This window comes from Strix aluco, chromosome 1 (assembly GCF_031877795.1).
Source record: "Strix aluco isolate bStrAlu1 chromosome 1, bStrAlu1.hap1, whole genome shotgun sequence".
Lineage (NCBI taxonomy): Eukaryota > Metazoa > Chordata > Aves > Strigiformes > Strigidae > Strix > Strix aluco.
The window spans coordinates 78,158,534-78,173,443 of record NC_133931.1 but is presented as its reverse complement, the minus strand read 5'-3'; the positions used below and the strand labels follow the sequence as shown (position 1 = coordinate 78,173,443).

The window sequence follows — 14,910 nt, the reverse complement described above, 5'->3', positions numbered from 1 at the left end:
ATAAGGCATTACAGACAAAAGCAAGAACATGAAATGTAAAAAGACTCCCCACAAGCAAATAGGGTTCACCAGATAGGCCAATGGGACTCAAAAGGAGGAAATGCTTAACACGTAACTTCCACCCAAAAGCACCCCAGTATCTAAAAACAGGAATGTGATGTGATACCAGTCTCAGTAGGTCTGGTACCTATCCTGGAAATATTTTTTAAAAACAAAGGTCCCAAAGTGCCCACAAAAATCCTCAGGAATCCTAGGGTGTATGACATTCAGTATAACCACAAACAATTTGGGAAAAGGGATGAACAGCAATCTGACAAAGATGAGGGCCAACTATGAAGAACTACAAAAGGATCTTATAACAGTCACTACTGAGCAAGAAAATGGCAGATGAATTTCAGTGGAGATGTGAAGTGATGAAGCTCAGACAAAACAACCTGAATTCTGTACATATGACAACAGGCTCTTGGTTGACTACTAACACTTAAAATTGAGATATTTGGTGTTTATCATAGGTAGACCCATGAAAATGTCACTTTGGTGCTCACTAGCAGTCAAAAAACAACCCAAAATGCAGATCATAGGAAAAGAATAAACAAGAGAGAACACCCTGATGCCACGTCAATGCATGATGAACATCGTAAACAATTCTGGTCCTACCACCACCACCACCACTTCCAAATGAATATAAAAGGAACTAGAAAAGATAGGTTTCCAAGAATGGTCAAAGTTGCAACATAGTGGCAGAACTGTCTTTTGATACAGCTCTTTTGATTTTTAAAGGTAGCATCCATCTCAGACCAAGAGGGAACAACCACCACTTGAGCTGCCTGCATGCAAATGTGTAGCCAGGGAACCCCATGAGCCTGTGACCATTCTCACATGCCATGGGACAGAGGAGAGACACCTATCCCTGCCAAAAACATAATTAGCAGAATCAGGACGTGCGTGCTTGTATATTTTATATACATAAATATGCCCTGTGCAAACCCCATGCACCCAACCTGAACGGCGAGCAGCTTTTCCTATTTCTTTATACATCCTCATTTGCCATATCAGCAGTTTTCTCTCTCCTGATTTATTTTCGATCGATTTGTATCCTCTCATCTTGTTAACCACATTATATAATATCTGTGAGTGCATACAACCATTTATTTAATAATCTGGAGTTCAGAGGGCCCACAGGGCGTCAGGGAACATGAACAGGACTGTCATGCCTTTCGGTCATCCAGCACCATCTCAATCTTCTCTCAGGCTGGCAATCAACAAAAGTAACTCTACTTTAAGACGTTTAACAGCCTATGAAAAACAAGGTGGTCCAACCCAGTTACTAGTGGCTACAACACTCAGCTGGTGCACTTATAAAATGGAGACTAGCTGGCAGCCACAAAAGATAAACCATGTCCCAGAGAGCAACAAGAGTTAATTACATTCTGATCCCTGAAGTGTCCCCTTCAGAAGAGGGCTTAGACAATATGCAGTAAGTGAGCAAAAGTTTGTACTTTTATGAAACTAATTACTTCAGGCTCCAGAGCTAATTAGCATTTACTCATATAATTTATATTATTTTTTAATGGAAATGTAGTGATTAACATATCCTTGCATGCTTTATTCTACATGTATTGAATTCCCCTCCAAAACTGTGGCTTAATAACTTTAGTTTGTTTTTCAAATGTTCTCAAAATCCTTCTTCCTCTTATTATCAACATAATCTTAAAGAAACTCTCCAATCAATACAACTACTATTTATGCAACATCTCAAAATGTGGATACGTGAAAATAAATTGAGTAAAACACTTATGAAAAATGTATGCTTTGCAGTTAAATATATTCAAAATCTGTCATTGTTGAAAGAGCTCCATCAGTTAAACATTATGGGTAATACATTACTTCACAGGACTCAAAGACATGTTTTTCATATTCACTGCACTGTTACACATTGTAAAAGTGAAATTATGGCCTTCCTTGTACCCATATAGACCCACGGAAATCAGAAATACTGAAGTACTCATTTGATTCTTTGAGCTATTTAATACTGACAGTTACGTATTTTAGCTGTCACTTTTAAATCGAAGCTAAAAGGTGGCTTTCCCTCACCACTTTACTCCCAACATCATAACTTGAGAATCTGGCTGTAATCAATAAAAAATGTCAAGATGGAACTTGCTTAAAATTAAGGATCACAAAATTTGAACCAGGGAGCACATGAGTTTCAGCACATGAGGAAACTGTGCTCATTTTAAAGGTCTGCTTAACGAAGAAAAAGGTAAGCTTAGGCTTCTTTCTCTACTGGATCTTTTAAAAATACATTTTGCAAGAATATTCCACAGATTAACCTAGCAGCATAATAAGGTAACATGAAAAATAGTTTTAATATTGAAAAGTCACTACTGTCATTGTGTAATTACTTTTCAAGTTTTTCCTAAGGTTTTGCAATTACTTACTGAACACAGTTATTATTATCGCAGAAAATGTTCTTAAAGTTTACTCCCCTAAGGACGCTTTCCACACTCTCATGTGTCTCTCAGTTCAACTGACTTCAAACCAAGGAGATTTCTTACTTCATTTTTGACTCCAGGATCAGACCCGTGTTCTGCAATGGGTATTACTTCTATAATGATAAAATTTCCAATGAAGGTAACCAACATTTTAACTTACATTTGAAATATAACTGTGCCAAATAACAGCTCTATAAAGGTGCAAAACTTCAGACACATTCATAGTAAATAAAGCAAAAGAGATTCTGCAGATTCAGGCATTTCTATTTAGTGTTAGCTGAGGGTTTATTTAATCAGCACTGTTACCCCATTTCATTAAGGCACAGCTAAGAAAACACTGAAAACCAAAGAAAACAAAAATGCTCTGGTACATTATTTTAGTGTTAGACAGATGTCATGTCACTTGAAGAAGTGTCTAAGATCCCACCCCCTACCAGTCAGGTTTGGAAATTGCCTGGACTCCCTGAGGCACGAAACAAGCCCAAGTGAGAGACGATGGCCACTTTCTGGTACAAGCTAGCAGGGTGCCAGTGGGGACTACAGGACCAGCTACTGGTCTGGACAACCTACTACCTCCTAGGTCTTCACCAGAGTAGACTGTGCTCAGATCACTGTGCCACCAGAAAGGACCACCACAGTGGCTGCATCAGAGAAAGGGAATCCATCCACTTGCCAGGGTATACAAAGCAAGAGGACTGATTTATGAGGAGTGGCTGAGGGAACTGGGTTTGTTTAGCCTGGAGAGAAGGCGGCTCAGGGGAGACCTTATCATTCTCTACAACTACCTGACAGGAGGCTGTAGCGAGGTGGGTGTTGGTCTCTTCTCCCATGTACAAGTGAAAGGGCGAGAGGAAGCAGCCTCAAGTTGCACCAGGAGAGGTTTAGATTGGATATTATGAAAAATTTCTTCACCAAAACTGTTATCAAGCATTGGAACAGGCTGCCCAGGGAAGTGGTTGATTCACCATCCCTGGAGATATTTAAAAGATGTGTAGATTTGGCACTTAGGGACATGGTTTATTGGTGGACTTGGCAGTGTTAGGTTAACAGTTGGACTCGATGATCTTAAGGGTCTTTTCCAATCTAAATGATTCTCTGATTCTGTAAGAGTGAGAGCACAAGAAAGCAGGTGCTAAGCCAAGTTCAGAGAACATCTGTTTTTCTAACACACCTCACAGGAGAAATAAGATGTCCGAGTCTTTTCAGTCTGAATTCAGTCTTGCTGGAAGAGAAGCTGGGAGAATCTAGTCTTCCTAGGATTTTCCTGCAGAGTTGACCAAAGTACTAGCAAACTGGAGACATGGATGGGGAAATTTTACCTGGAATGGAAGGACAGCAATCCCACTGATCCAGTCAGTGGGCAGGTCCACTGTATATGCCATAGTATTTAGGGTCTTTAAGAGGTCTCACAGCACACAGTTCAGCTACCTGAGAAGGCAGGTGGAAAAAGCAACTACTTTTGCAAATCCCAGTGAATGGCTCTGAAGAGCCATCAGTGCACATGGGATCTCATGGGACTGTCCAATGATCAAACACCAGACTGGTTGCTCCTGAAACTATAAGGGAAACACATCTGGGCCAGAGCACTTCCTACCCCAGCTGCCCTCTGGAGCACACTCTGAGAGTGCAACCAGAAGCCATTGCTCCTGCACTCTGGAGCACATCTTCCAGTTAGAGAAACTTCAAAACTAGAACCATGAGTGGTGGAAGAAGTGGATGCTGAGACAACAGACTTGAGGGCAAGGCTGAGGCCAGTAGTGATGGGTGCTGCTTCCTCTTCTTCTCCCAGACACAAGCCTGGAACAGGTTCTCACTGGGAACAGCAAGGGACTTTTAAATCACACAGGCAGCACTAAGAACAAGAGCTCTGTTTAGAGACAAGAGAGAAAGAAAATGTTTTTATACAGGTTTGAGAAACAGACAACTGGGAGGATAAGTGTAGAGACAGCTTCACACTCCTTTGCACAGATGGTGCAATAGTACCTTGAATTTTCAGCATCATCTGAATAAGGCTCAGTGTCCAGAGGCTGCTTATTCAAGATACAAAAATAAAAGATCTGGAGAAGAAAATGTGTGGAGCTGGTTTTTTTTTTCAATAGGATCAGGAGTGATACTCAAAGAAGAAAAAAAAAAAAAAGGCAGTGAAAAGGGGAAGAACTGTGCTAATTCACTTATTTTGGGGTCCAGATCCCCAAAACCAGAAGTTTAATCTTGTTGACATCTTTTCATCCTCACATATAAATAAGTCCTGAGCTGTCTCAGTTCTTTCTGAAACACACAGCCACTGTGGCAGCACTCAGCTTGTCTGGGATCACAGCTTGGCTATGGCTGGGGATGCAGGCACAGGATGAAACACTACATGTGTTCAGCTGCACTTTGTTCCCATGATGCTGGCACACCTAGTCGCCCAAGAGATGTGCAGATCACTTCTATCTGTGTTAAATGTCCACACTGCCATCAGCTTGGATTGATATACGGTGCAGTCTGGAAAATTCCAGTGACTGCTACCATTATAACAAGAAGAAGTTTTCTTATTCACAGCGTAAGCATAGGAACTGTGATCTCTGGTTAATGTCCTTAATCTAGGAGACCTCTTGAAGGCTCAATCAAAGAAATCTATTCACCATTTTTATAGGAGTTTTAAGATTCCCACAAATGGGTCAGATATGTTTGTCCACAATAAGGAACTTGAAACCGATTTAAAAAATTTTAAGCAAGATAAGCAGACAGTATTCACAGCACCATGGCAGATCGACTATAAAGTTTCCAGTTTCTGAATCCACATACCTGGCTTGATGCTGATAAAGACAGCAGACAATTGTAGCCCAATCCATCACCTGTCTTATTCCCATTGCACCTCAGTAAACAACAGCTCTAGTTGGTACATTATTTGTCATTTTTGTCAGCTGCAGTAATGATTAGGTGTTGTGGATCCACCATTTTGAGTCACAATTTGTGACATTAAATAAGCTTTCCATTACCAGGGTATCCACAAAATTTTAATTTATTAAGATTACAGTTCAAGGTTAAGTATTTTTTCCAACACAGCTATACCTATGGTTTTATCCAGTTCTTATTCAGCATTCAGGTTATTCAATATGAAGGATGAAACAGAGAAACACATGCAAAGTGAGGTTGCCACCAGCACCTCATTACCTTGATGGCTCTCTCTTTCCAGGCTTGTTAGAAACTGGCAAATGAGACAAGCTCTTAGCAGCATTAAAAGTAACCACAGATGTACTGGAAGTGTTATTAACAAATGAAACAAGAAAAGGCCCAGACTGATGCAGTACCAAGGAATGAAACCAGACACAGAGCTAGGAAATTCCTGCTTCAGGCAGGAAGATGCAGCAACCTTTATAGGCCTCACTGAAGAGGTAATACTGGCTACAAAAGTCATGCTCAGACAACCAAAGATACTACTGGAAGTAACATTTGGCAGGGATGGCAATATCCTAATACTGTATCAAACAGCCAGCAACTATAGCTGCCGAATAGTAACTATAGCTGGAAGAATATATTGTAATATGGCACCTAGAGACAAGAAAAAAATTTAGAAACATAGGATTTCCTCATGGAACATTTTAATAGGCGACTTGAAAACAGAACTGTATGCTCATTTATAGCTGGAATTATGGAAAGAAAAGGCATTATAAATACACTAATGTTTGTTTTGAATTCTTCCTCATCTTGGTAGCAGCAATAATCTGGCAGAAGAGGTAGGATACCTCCTAGGCACAACAACCACTGCATCAAGCCCGCAAACAACACCATCGCTGCTTGTCCTTCAATTAGTGAGGATTCTCTTACTTCATTACCTTTGCTGTGACTTAGCTTTCTTTTTGGGGAACGGATATGCTAGAGTTTGAAAACAGTATAGCAGATGCTTTGGCTTACTGTCAGTCTGAAAGGATTCCAAGGAATGCTTCCAGACTTTGGATATTCTTGGTCTTCGGGAAGACAGTTGGTACTCTTGAACCAAAAAAGCTTTAAATTACACAGGCTGATGTCAAAAGATTTCCTAAAATTGAGAGTACAAGTGAACTTACAATACGGCTGTGAACTTACAATATGGCTGTATTATTCTATGCAATTAGGCTATAACAGAGCATCTCATGAATAGGAATGTAACATCACCACAATGTCAGTGTGATGAGTTTTGGTGTGGATGGATGAATTTTTCAGATCCAGAGTACTGATGAGAACATTACCAGAGGCATGCAGCAGACTCCCTTATGCAGACACCTAATCACTTGACACTGTGATGAGAATGATGGAACATGTCTTCTAAAGCTACTTTTTCCATACGGACTTGAAGACTTTCCCCCCTCCATTTCAGGATGAGATTCTGATCATGGAAATCTGGAAGGTTTTGGATGATGTCCAGTTTTTACCAGAAGCAGCAAGGACTTTTAGACAGAGTAAAACCAATCAAAGCAAGGGAGGATTTGCTGTCATTCTGACCAAGGGCCCAAAGACATAGCATACCCCAAAGCAAGCCCCAAGAGGCTTACAGGAGTCTTCTGATCCTCTTCTCTTTGTACAGAGTTTGCTGCCAGCCAGGCTAGCAGCGAAAAAGTTTTAATGTGCTTCTTCAGAATAAAGCAGCTACCTCTGCTTCCATGCGCGATCAGCTAATTCAGTCTGACACCAGAAAGCCAGTTCCTGTGGAATGTACATCTGCCATGTTGCAGGTATGCCTCCCTAGTTAATTGTACTCCCCCGTTAAGAATGATTGCCTACTCCCACTTCTGATACAAAAGATATTTGGCCATGTCAGTGATGTAGGTGTGCAGCCAACCTTTAGTTTCATGGATTTATGAATCAGGAAAAAAGGTTCAGGAATCATAACTGAGCCTACCAGTATGACCATGAACTTTTCAGGAACTTCAGAGAAGCTGTTCAGGGGGATAAGTAATACCTCTGCTCCACAGACAATCATAGGGCAGCTAACCCAAAGCAATTTCATGTGCCTTAGAAGAGGGAAGGCATCAGAATGCCATGTTGTACAAGCACTTTTCACTCAACACATGCTCCACTTGGCCAATGATATCCTCAGGAAGCATGCTCCTCCACATCAACTTCAACACACTGACAACCACATCTTAAGAGCTTTACAAGGTCACATGTAGCAGCAAGGATTCGGGAGACAGATAAGGACTGCAGACTAGTATTAAAGGTAAACACCGCATAGCAGGCTTGAAGGCTTCGAGCAAGGGGCATGGGCCAGTCTAAAAGAAAACACATGTATATCTGGCAGCAGATTGGGGGACCCTGAGTTTTGGGAAAAGGGACAGAAAGATCTTTACAGAGTTAGGTCTTCTCCCACTTACACCACAAATGTCAGAAGATTCTCATATCCCTGAACTGTAGGTTTTTATTGAAGCCTGTATCTATGGACTGGGCACTCTTTATGTCTAGAAAACATGAATAAAGAAAAGTTATGGCCTTCCAATAAATTGTACAATTTGGGCATCATCCCTGTTTTCAGTCAGAGTTTTGTTTTAACCACATAAGAAACAAAACATCATAACTGCAGATATTTCAGATACACTCCCATTTTACATTATGAATTTTAAATATTTTTTTTTTTCCTCCAATGAATTGTAGTTGTAACAGATATGCTCTGGCCAGAGACAAACCTGTTCTAGATACCAGTAAAAATGGTTCTAAGTTTTTAGTATTAAAATGGGAGAGGGGGGCAAATAATGAGTTTGTCCTACATATTGTATTGAAAGAACAAGACAATAACCAGAAAGAAAATGAAGCTAACCTCTGGCATTTCTAAGCACTGGAAGGCTTTCACAGGTTTCAGAAAATAATCTACTCTATCGATTAAAGCAGCAGCTAAACATGGATGACTGATCTCATTTTGCCAGTTTTCAGTTCACGCCAGGTACAGAGAAATACAGAGGATACTTTGACACAGGAAATTCAAAGGTTGATACTAACACTACATTATTTAAAAGTCCAAGCTGTGAATGGTCATCTTTCAAGCAGACTCTGCGATTCTTATACCTAGTGTTTGAGGAGACAGAGTGCTTAATTCCAAAGGTCAAAATTACAACAGTTTCTGAAAAAAACAAAAGCAAAATCTCCCAAGAAACCTCTCTCAGTAACAATAGAAGTACATTGCCTGAAAGAAAAGTAGTCAGATTTCCAGGCACACTTTGTAAGTAAACTTCTTTACTGTAATTTTGCAACAGCTTTTATAAATTTTTCATCTGAAATCAGGAAGGCTACAGCTTGTACAGGGTGAAACAGCTGAGTAAGCGGAATACATGCCTGTGTGGTTGGCTGTGTTTGGGAACACTTAAGAATATGTTGGGAAAAAAAAAGAGGCAACTCAAACATCACAGTGATATATTTTAACAATCAAATAAAATTAAAATAGAAGGAAAGCCTCTCGCTTCCACTAGTTTCAGGGTTTTTTTTAAGAAAGCAAAGAACATAAAAATGGTTCATGGCTTACAAATATCCGTCTTTGATTAACAATGTCCAATCCCACATTCCGCGTTCTAAGCTGTTCTTCGAAGTACAAGAGAGAAATACAAATCGAGTGTTATGGTGAGTCATTTTGGAGACTTGTTTCCACAACGGGCTTAAGTAATGTCAGTAAAATCTTAACTGCTTTGTATGAAATCTAAAGGAAACAACTGTTAAGAAAGATTTCCTTTAACTTCAGATGCAGAGCACAGACTTACACACAACTATCTCACTCCACTTTCATTGAGCCTCCTCTACAAAATTAAATCTTCTGTCAAAACAATTGCATACATACTAGATGTGCAAAATAAAGACAAGGATATTAATATTGGCTCTTGTGGCTCAGACACTCCCAACTGCTCGTTTTGTATCATCAGGCACAAAAAAATTTACTAAGATTTAGTAATAGCTATATAAAAAGAGTATTCTTTATTCAGATGCAGGAGAAACCGATCTAAACCTTCAGGAATATTTTCATCACAAATGCAACCAGAGCTAGACTATAATAAAATGGTTTTAGGTGAAACTCTGGGCAGGGCTCCAAAGGATTTTGTCCAACATCCTGTGGCTGGAAGTTCATACAGGCAAGCTTTCTCTCCGCCTGAAGTTACTTTCATCCATCGACTGGAAACTTTAAGGATGAACCCCACCTCTCTCTCCACTCACCCGTCCAGTTGTTAGCCACAGGAAGATAAAGGCTCAGGAAAAAGGTTTTAAAAGCATTTTTTTTCCCCTTCCTGTATGTCTGGAATTCCAAATGCAGACTGAACTATAAAATTCACTCTTTCTGAAGTAGTAACGCCTGGCAAGATTTGGCCAGCTCACAGTTTTGTTTCCATAACTTTCAGCAGTCCTTTGATCTGGGCCCAGTGTTATGCCACTATTGTTACTGTGAATGACTTACCTCAAGAAATGGAATTTTGAAAATAAGCATGTGCAACTTGTAAACAAGCTATAGATTGCACCGTGACCAAAAGGTATGAAATTTCATGCTAAACACTGTCAAGCCTAAGCTCTGACGCCTTGACTGCAGGCAAGTATTGTGTACGTCTCCACACCTAACTATGCCTCAGCCTTAGTATCTGATGGACTTCCATTTCCATCATTGGTCCCTCCAGCCCTGATGGACAAGCACCGGAATTAACACACCAGAATGAGATAAAGTGTCAAACCCGTATTTTGTACACAGAGCTCCAAAACTGGAACGCTTAGGCATCAAACAACTGAGTTGTGAGGTATCACCATTACTGGCCTCACTTTAGCTCTTCTAGAACTGTTCTGTATTTAGTAGGAATGGCACTTTCAATGAAAAGCTCAAAAAACAATTAATAAAAATACACAAAAGAAAATAAACCACCAATTAACTCTAAGTTTAGCTAATCCTGCAAGCAGTTCCTGCAGTTTTTAAGACAAAAGTTTGGTCATAACAAGCAAGAAAGCAGGATTCTCTGTTCTGTTTAAGCAAACACTTATGTGCAGTGCCTCTAGAAGAGAATCCATTAGATTATACTAACCCACTCATCCTCGCTCTTAGAGACCACTAGCTCTATTCTAGCTTTCCAGAAGACGATTTTTTAGGAAAAAAAAAAAAAAAAAAGATAAAAAGTCTGAGACCCCTCAAATCCCCATTCTTTACTTCTGAAGTATACAGTAATGCAAACAGTCTGCCTCCAATCATTAACAGCAGGAAAACTCTTTAAGGAGCAAGAATTTTACTGCCCTCTGCAGCTTTTCCTTTGCGTTCAACGCAAGGGCAAAACGCCACAGATTTCTGGGTGACATAAACTGAGACCGACTGTCATCTGCCTCTGTGACATATTTTTCCTCCCGAAGGCTGGAAGCGCCGCACTGGACATGCAGAGAAGGTATCCGACCGCCCAAACTTCACCTCCCTTAAAAACGAAGGCTGTGCTGCCCCAAAAGCTTTCTTGGGAAAATAGGTCAAACGCTAGAAAACGGTCTAATGAGGGGGACGGGGGACCGGGGGGAGCGACGGGGGGCAGGGGGGAACAAGGAGGTAACGGCCCCTGCTTACTTGCCGTAAAAACGTTACTTCAGATACCGGTACGGGCTGCATTTCTGTGCGGCGATTTAAACCCTGCCACGGAAAAGGCCAATCCGGCCAGGCTGCCAGTTGGAAGGGAGCAGAGCCAATGAATTAAGTGAATTAAACTCGATGCGCTTGTTGACTCAGTTTTCGCCCCATCAGCCGCGCTGCCGCTGATCCAGCGGCGCCTCGAAACACCGGGCGGCAAAGTTTGGGCGGGGGGGTCCCCGGGCCCCGCAACCGCTGCCCGCCGCCACCCCGGCGCCTCCCGCCACCAACTTTCCTCCGCAGGAGCAGCAGCACCAGCTCTCGCCCGCCCCGTCCCGTCCCGACCCGACCCGACCCGACCCGGCGGAGGGCGCCGGGTGCGGAGATGCCGGGTGGGCAGCGGGAGCGGGGATACCGGTCGGTCGGCGGGAGCCGCGATGCCGGGCGGCGGGAGCGCGTCCCAGCCCGGGAGGGCGTCTCTTACCAGCCCGGAGGCGAAGAAGACGGCGAGCAAGGCCAGGCAGGCGCCCATCACGATGAGGAGCAGGAAGACGATGAGCGGGTGCTGCTGGCTCATGCAGTAGTAGGACTCGTAGAGCCAGTCCCGGGAGCGGGACTGCTCGCCGCTCGCCCCGCAGCCGCCGCCGCCCGCCTGCTCTGCCCGCTCCAGCAGGTACCGGCGTCTCCTCCTCATCATCATCGCTTCTTGCCACATCGGGCACAGCCCGCGCAACTCCCTCAGCGCTGCCGCCGCCGCTGCTGCAGGAGGCAGCCGGGGAGTGGAGCGGGGCGCGCTCCCGCGCGGGAGGCGGAGAGGAGGAGCCGCGGCGGCGGCGGCGGCGGCAGGGGCATGGGCATGGTGCGCCGGGCGGCCGCCGCCGCCGCCGCCGCCGCGTAGCCAGCCCGGGGCTCGGTGCGCCTCCGGAAAGCGCCCCCCCGCACGCACACGCCTTGCCCGGCTCCTCCGTCGGTGGGGGCGGGAGGCTCGCTCCTCCTCGCCGGGGAGGGGAGCGCCCGAGGCCGGCGGGAGAGGGGGGCCGTGAGAGCGGCCCTTGCCCCGGCGCCGGGAGGTGCCCGCGGGGCAGCGCCACCCGGCCGCCACCCGCCTGCCCGCGGCCGCGGGACCTCGCCGCCCCCCGCGGTGCTGCCGCAGGTGCCTCTCCCGACGGCGTGTGCCGCGGCCCCGGCCCCGCCCGGCTCCCCCGGGGGCCGCCGCCAGGCAGCTGCGGGGCGCGCCGCGCCTTCCCGCGGGTGCGTGGCAGCACCTCCCCACGCAGCAGGGAGATACCTTTGAAAATCCCTTTGAAATTACTCCCACGGGCGGAGGGCTTGGCAGGTCTGTTTCTCTGGGTACCTTTCCCGGAGGCTGAATCTCCTTTTTAAAAGTCATACCTCAATTTTTGTCAGAAACAGACATTCAAGTTAGGAAGCAGCATAACATACATTATCCGCGGCTTTCCTTGCTCTGAAGGACTTAGTTATTCCTAACAAAGCACGTGCTTGAAACAAACTGGAGTATTTGTTAGTTTTCCTAACAAAGTAGTCACTTGAAACAAACGGGAAGTGTAACTCGCTGAAGTTACCTATCCATCATGCACAGCATTTACCAGTTTTGTAAGCACATGCACACAGTTGTTCTTCCCCAGCCTACTGCCACACTGAATGTCCCTACCCTCGCGACAGACTCCTCTCTGACCCACTCTCCAGCCTCTGCTGTTGCTTTGCCACATCCTTCATCCCCCAGGGGATTCCAGGCTGCCTCAGCGCGCCATGGAGAGGAAGAGACCAAAGCAACACAGATGCTATTGGGCCTAAATGTCCCAAGCGTGGCCTCTGGTGACTGGAGTAACACCAGGAGCAAGTGGGACTTTGGGAGTACTACAGTACTACAAAAGGAGAAAAACTGGGGCTACCGTAAGTGGTCATAAATCAGAGATTTAGAGCAGAGGCCTAACCATGAGCCAGCTGGAAGAGAAGGCAGGTAACTAGGATGGTATAGACCAAAACTGCCCCTTTAAGGCCTAATGCTGCCTTCTTTCTCTACCACTGTTCATGTTTTTATCCAGAAGGAGAGGTGCATCACCCAGCAGTGTAACAAAGCAGAGAAACCAGTAATACATGTAGCTCGGAAGCCCAGTTACATACACTTGCAGTTCTTAGATTCCTCAGGTTTGAAGCAAGGATGAGGCCTGAGATTCCCTGCCTGCTGTTCCTCTCAGCTGGCTGGAAGGAAGAAAAGCTCCTTGGCTTCCACTCTTCCTTCCCTGAAATGCTTGCTGGGGCAGAAGGAACAGATGAGGAAGAAGTGGAAAGTTACAACTGCGCCTACTGTTCTGGGAGAGAGAGGGTGAAAAACTCTCAGAAGCAGCAGTGATAAGATTGAAGGATGAACACAAATCTATGTGGGGAGAACATTCTGGCAGAATTAATTGCTGGGAAGGAGTTAGTAGAGGTGGGTGTGAGAATTTTTGCAACATGAAAAGGCTTTACTTGCAGTCACTTCAAAAATTGTGGAGTTGGCCACCCTCACTGTCACACACACATATATAGTGGGATAAGCAAGGGGAGTTTAAAACAAATCAAGAGACAAACCAGAATTACAATATAGGACTTCTTTTAAAAGCAGATCGCAATGTTTGGCATTTGAAGGCATCTGCATTTTGATCTCTCAGGAATGGGAAGACCAGTATCACATATCAACTTATTTACAATACAAGTATAATTACATGATCCTCTACAGACTCACAAAAGTGTAAAAGATCATCAGAACAGGAAAAATGAAGAATGTTCTCTGTTCCATGTATACAACGACCATACCCAAAATAGTCCTTGAAGCTTACACAGTAGAGATGACAGTACTGGTTGTCTTTCTTCCTCCAGCTGATTCTGCTTTAGTGGCTTTCCACTACTTTACGCCTCTCTGGACTTGAACAGAAAAGGCCATTCCAAAGAGTTTACTATGATGATCATGTCATTTGTTTGTTATTTCAGTAAGATCTTATGCCTGCAACAACTAATTCCTCATTATATTAGTCTCATGCAATTTCTCAGGAAATAAAATTATAATTCCACAGCAAAAACTTAATTAATCCAAAGGTTGCCCAGTGGTGTCTCATGCCACTCCAGAACAATGACTTCAGCATAAGTTTCTCTTCTGAAAGACCAGACATAAGGTGCTTCAACAGCTGATCAAGAGGAAGCACCAAGTTACGTTTCCATTTGACTTTGCGTTTACTTGCTCACCTGATGGACTCACCCCCTCTACTTTCCCTCTCCAAACTAGAAACCTACATCTTTCAATTCATTCTTCAAACTCCAGCTAGGAACATCGCACACCTTAATGTCTAGAACCCTCATCAGTCCTTAGAGCAGATCTATAATTAGAGGCAAAGATACAGTGAAAAAAGTACCATACTGTCATGTAATTAATTACTGAATATATATAAAAATATATATATTCTATATAGAGACAGTATATATTTAATATACAAGGTAATTAAAACTGCACAGTACCTAAATCTGAATTTGACCTTCTAATCTGAATGCTCTTCTTTTTAACTGACATATTAAGACTTCTTTTTTTTTTTTTTTCCAGGATGCATTTAACTAAATGAACATTATTACAGTCAAATGACAATGATGTCATTGCTAAAGTTGAAATGCCATGCGTTTTTAGAGACCAATTTCCTTAGGTAGCCTAAAAAATACATCCTTACTTGGCTCAACCTGAAAGTTTGCTGTGCCTCAGGGAAAAGGAAGGTGCCGTGAATTTTATAATCTGGGGTTGAAAAGCAAAGGGCTTCCAGAAAAAAGCTCTCCATGTATTCCACCTTATTTCTCTAAAAGGGAAAAAAAAGCAAAGCTAGCACTTAAAATTGTCAGAAACTATCCACT

General features: G+C 43.5%; 1 protein-coding gene across 2 annotated transcripts in view; it reads right to left on the bottom strand.

The window, feature by feature from the left end:
* The window catches only part of ADCY2 (adenylate cyclase 2), a 235,559-nt gene extending 223,672 nt beyond the window's left edge, over positions 1-11,887 (bottom strand). For both annotated transcript variants that reach the window (XR_012623430.1, XM_074825640.1), the window contains exon 1: positions 11,501-11,887. Coding sequence is in view for 1 of the 2 variants with exons in the window: in XM_074825640.1 (XP_074681741.1) it covers positions 11,501-11,731 (231 nt within the window). In the remaining variant the exon portion in view is untranslated. The remainder of the gene's footprint in view (positions 1-11,500) is intronic.
* Positions 11,888-14,910: the final 3,023 nt, after the last annotated feature.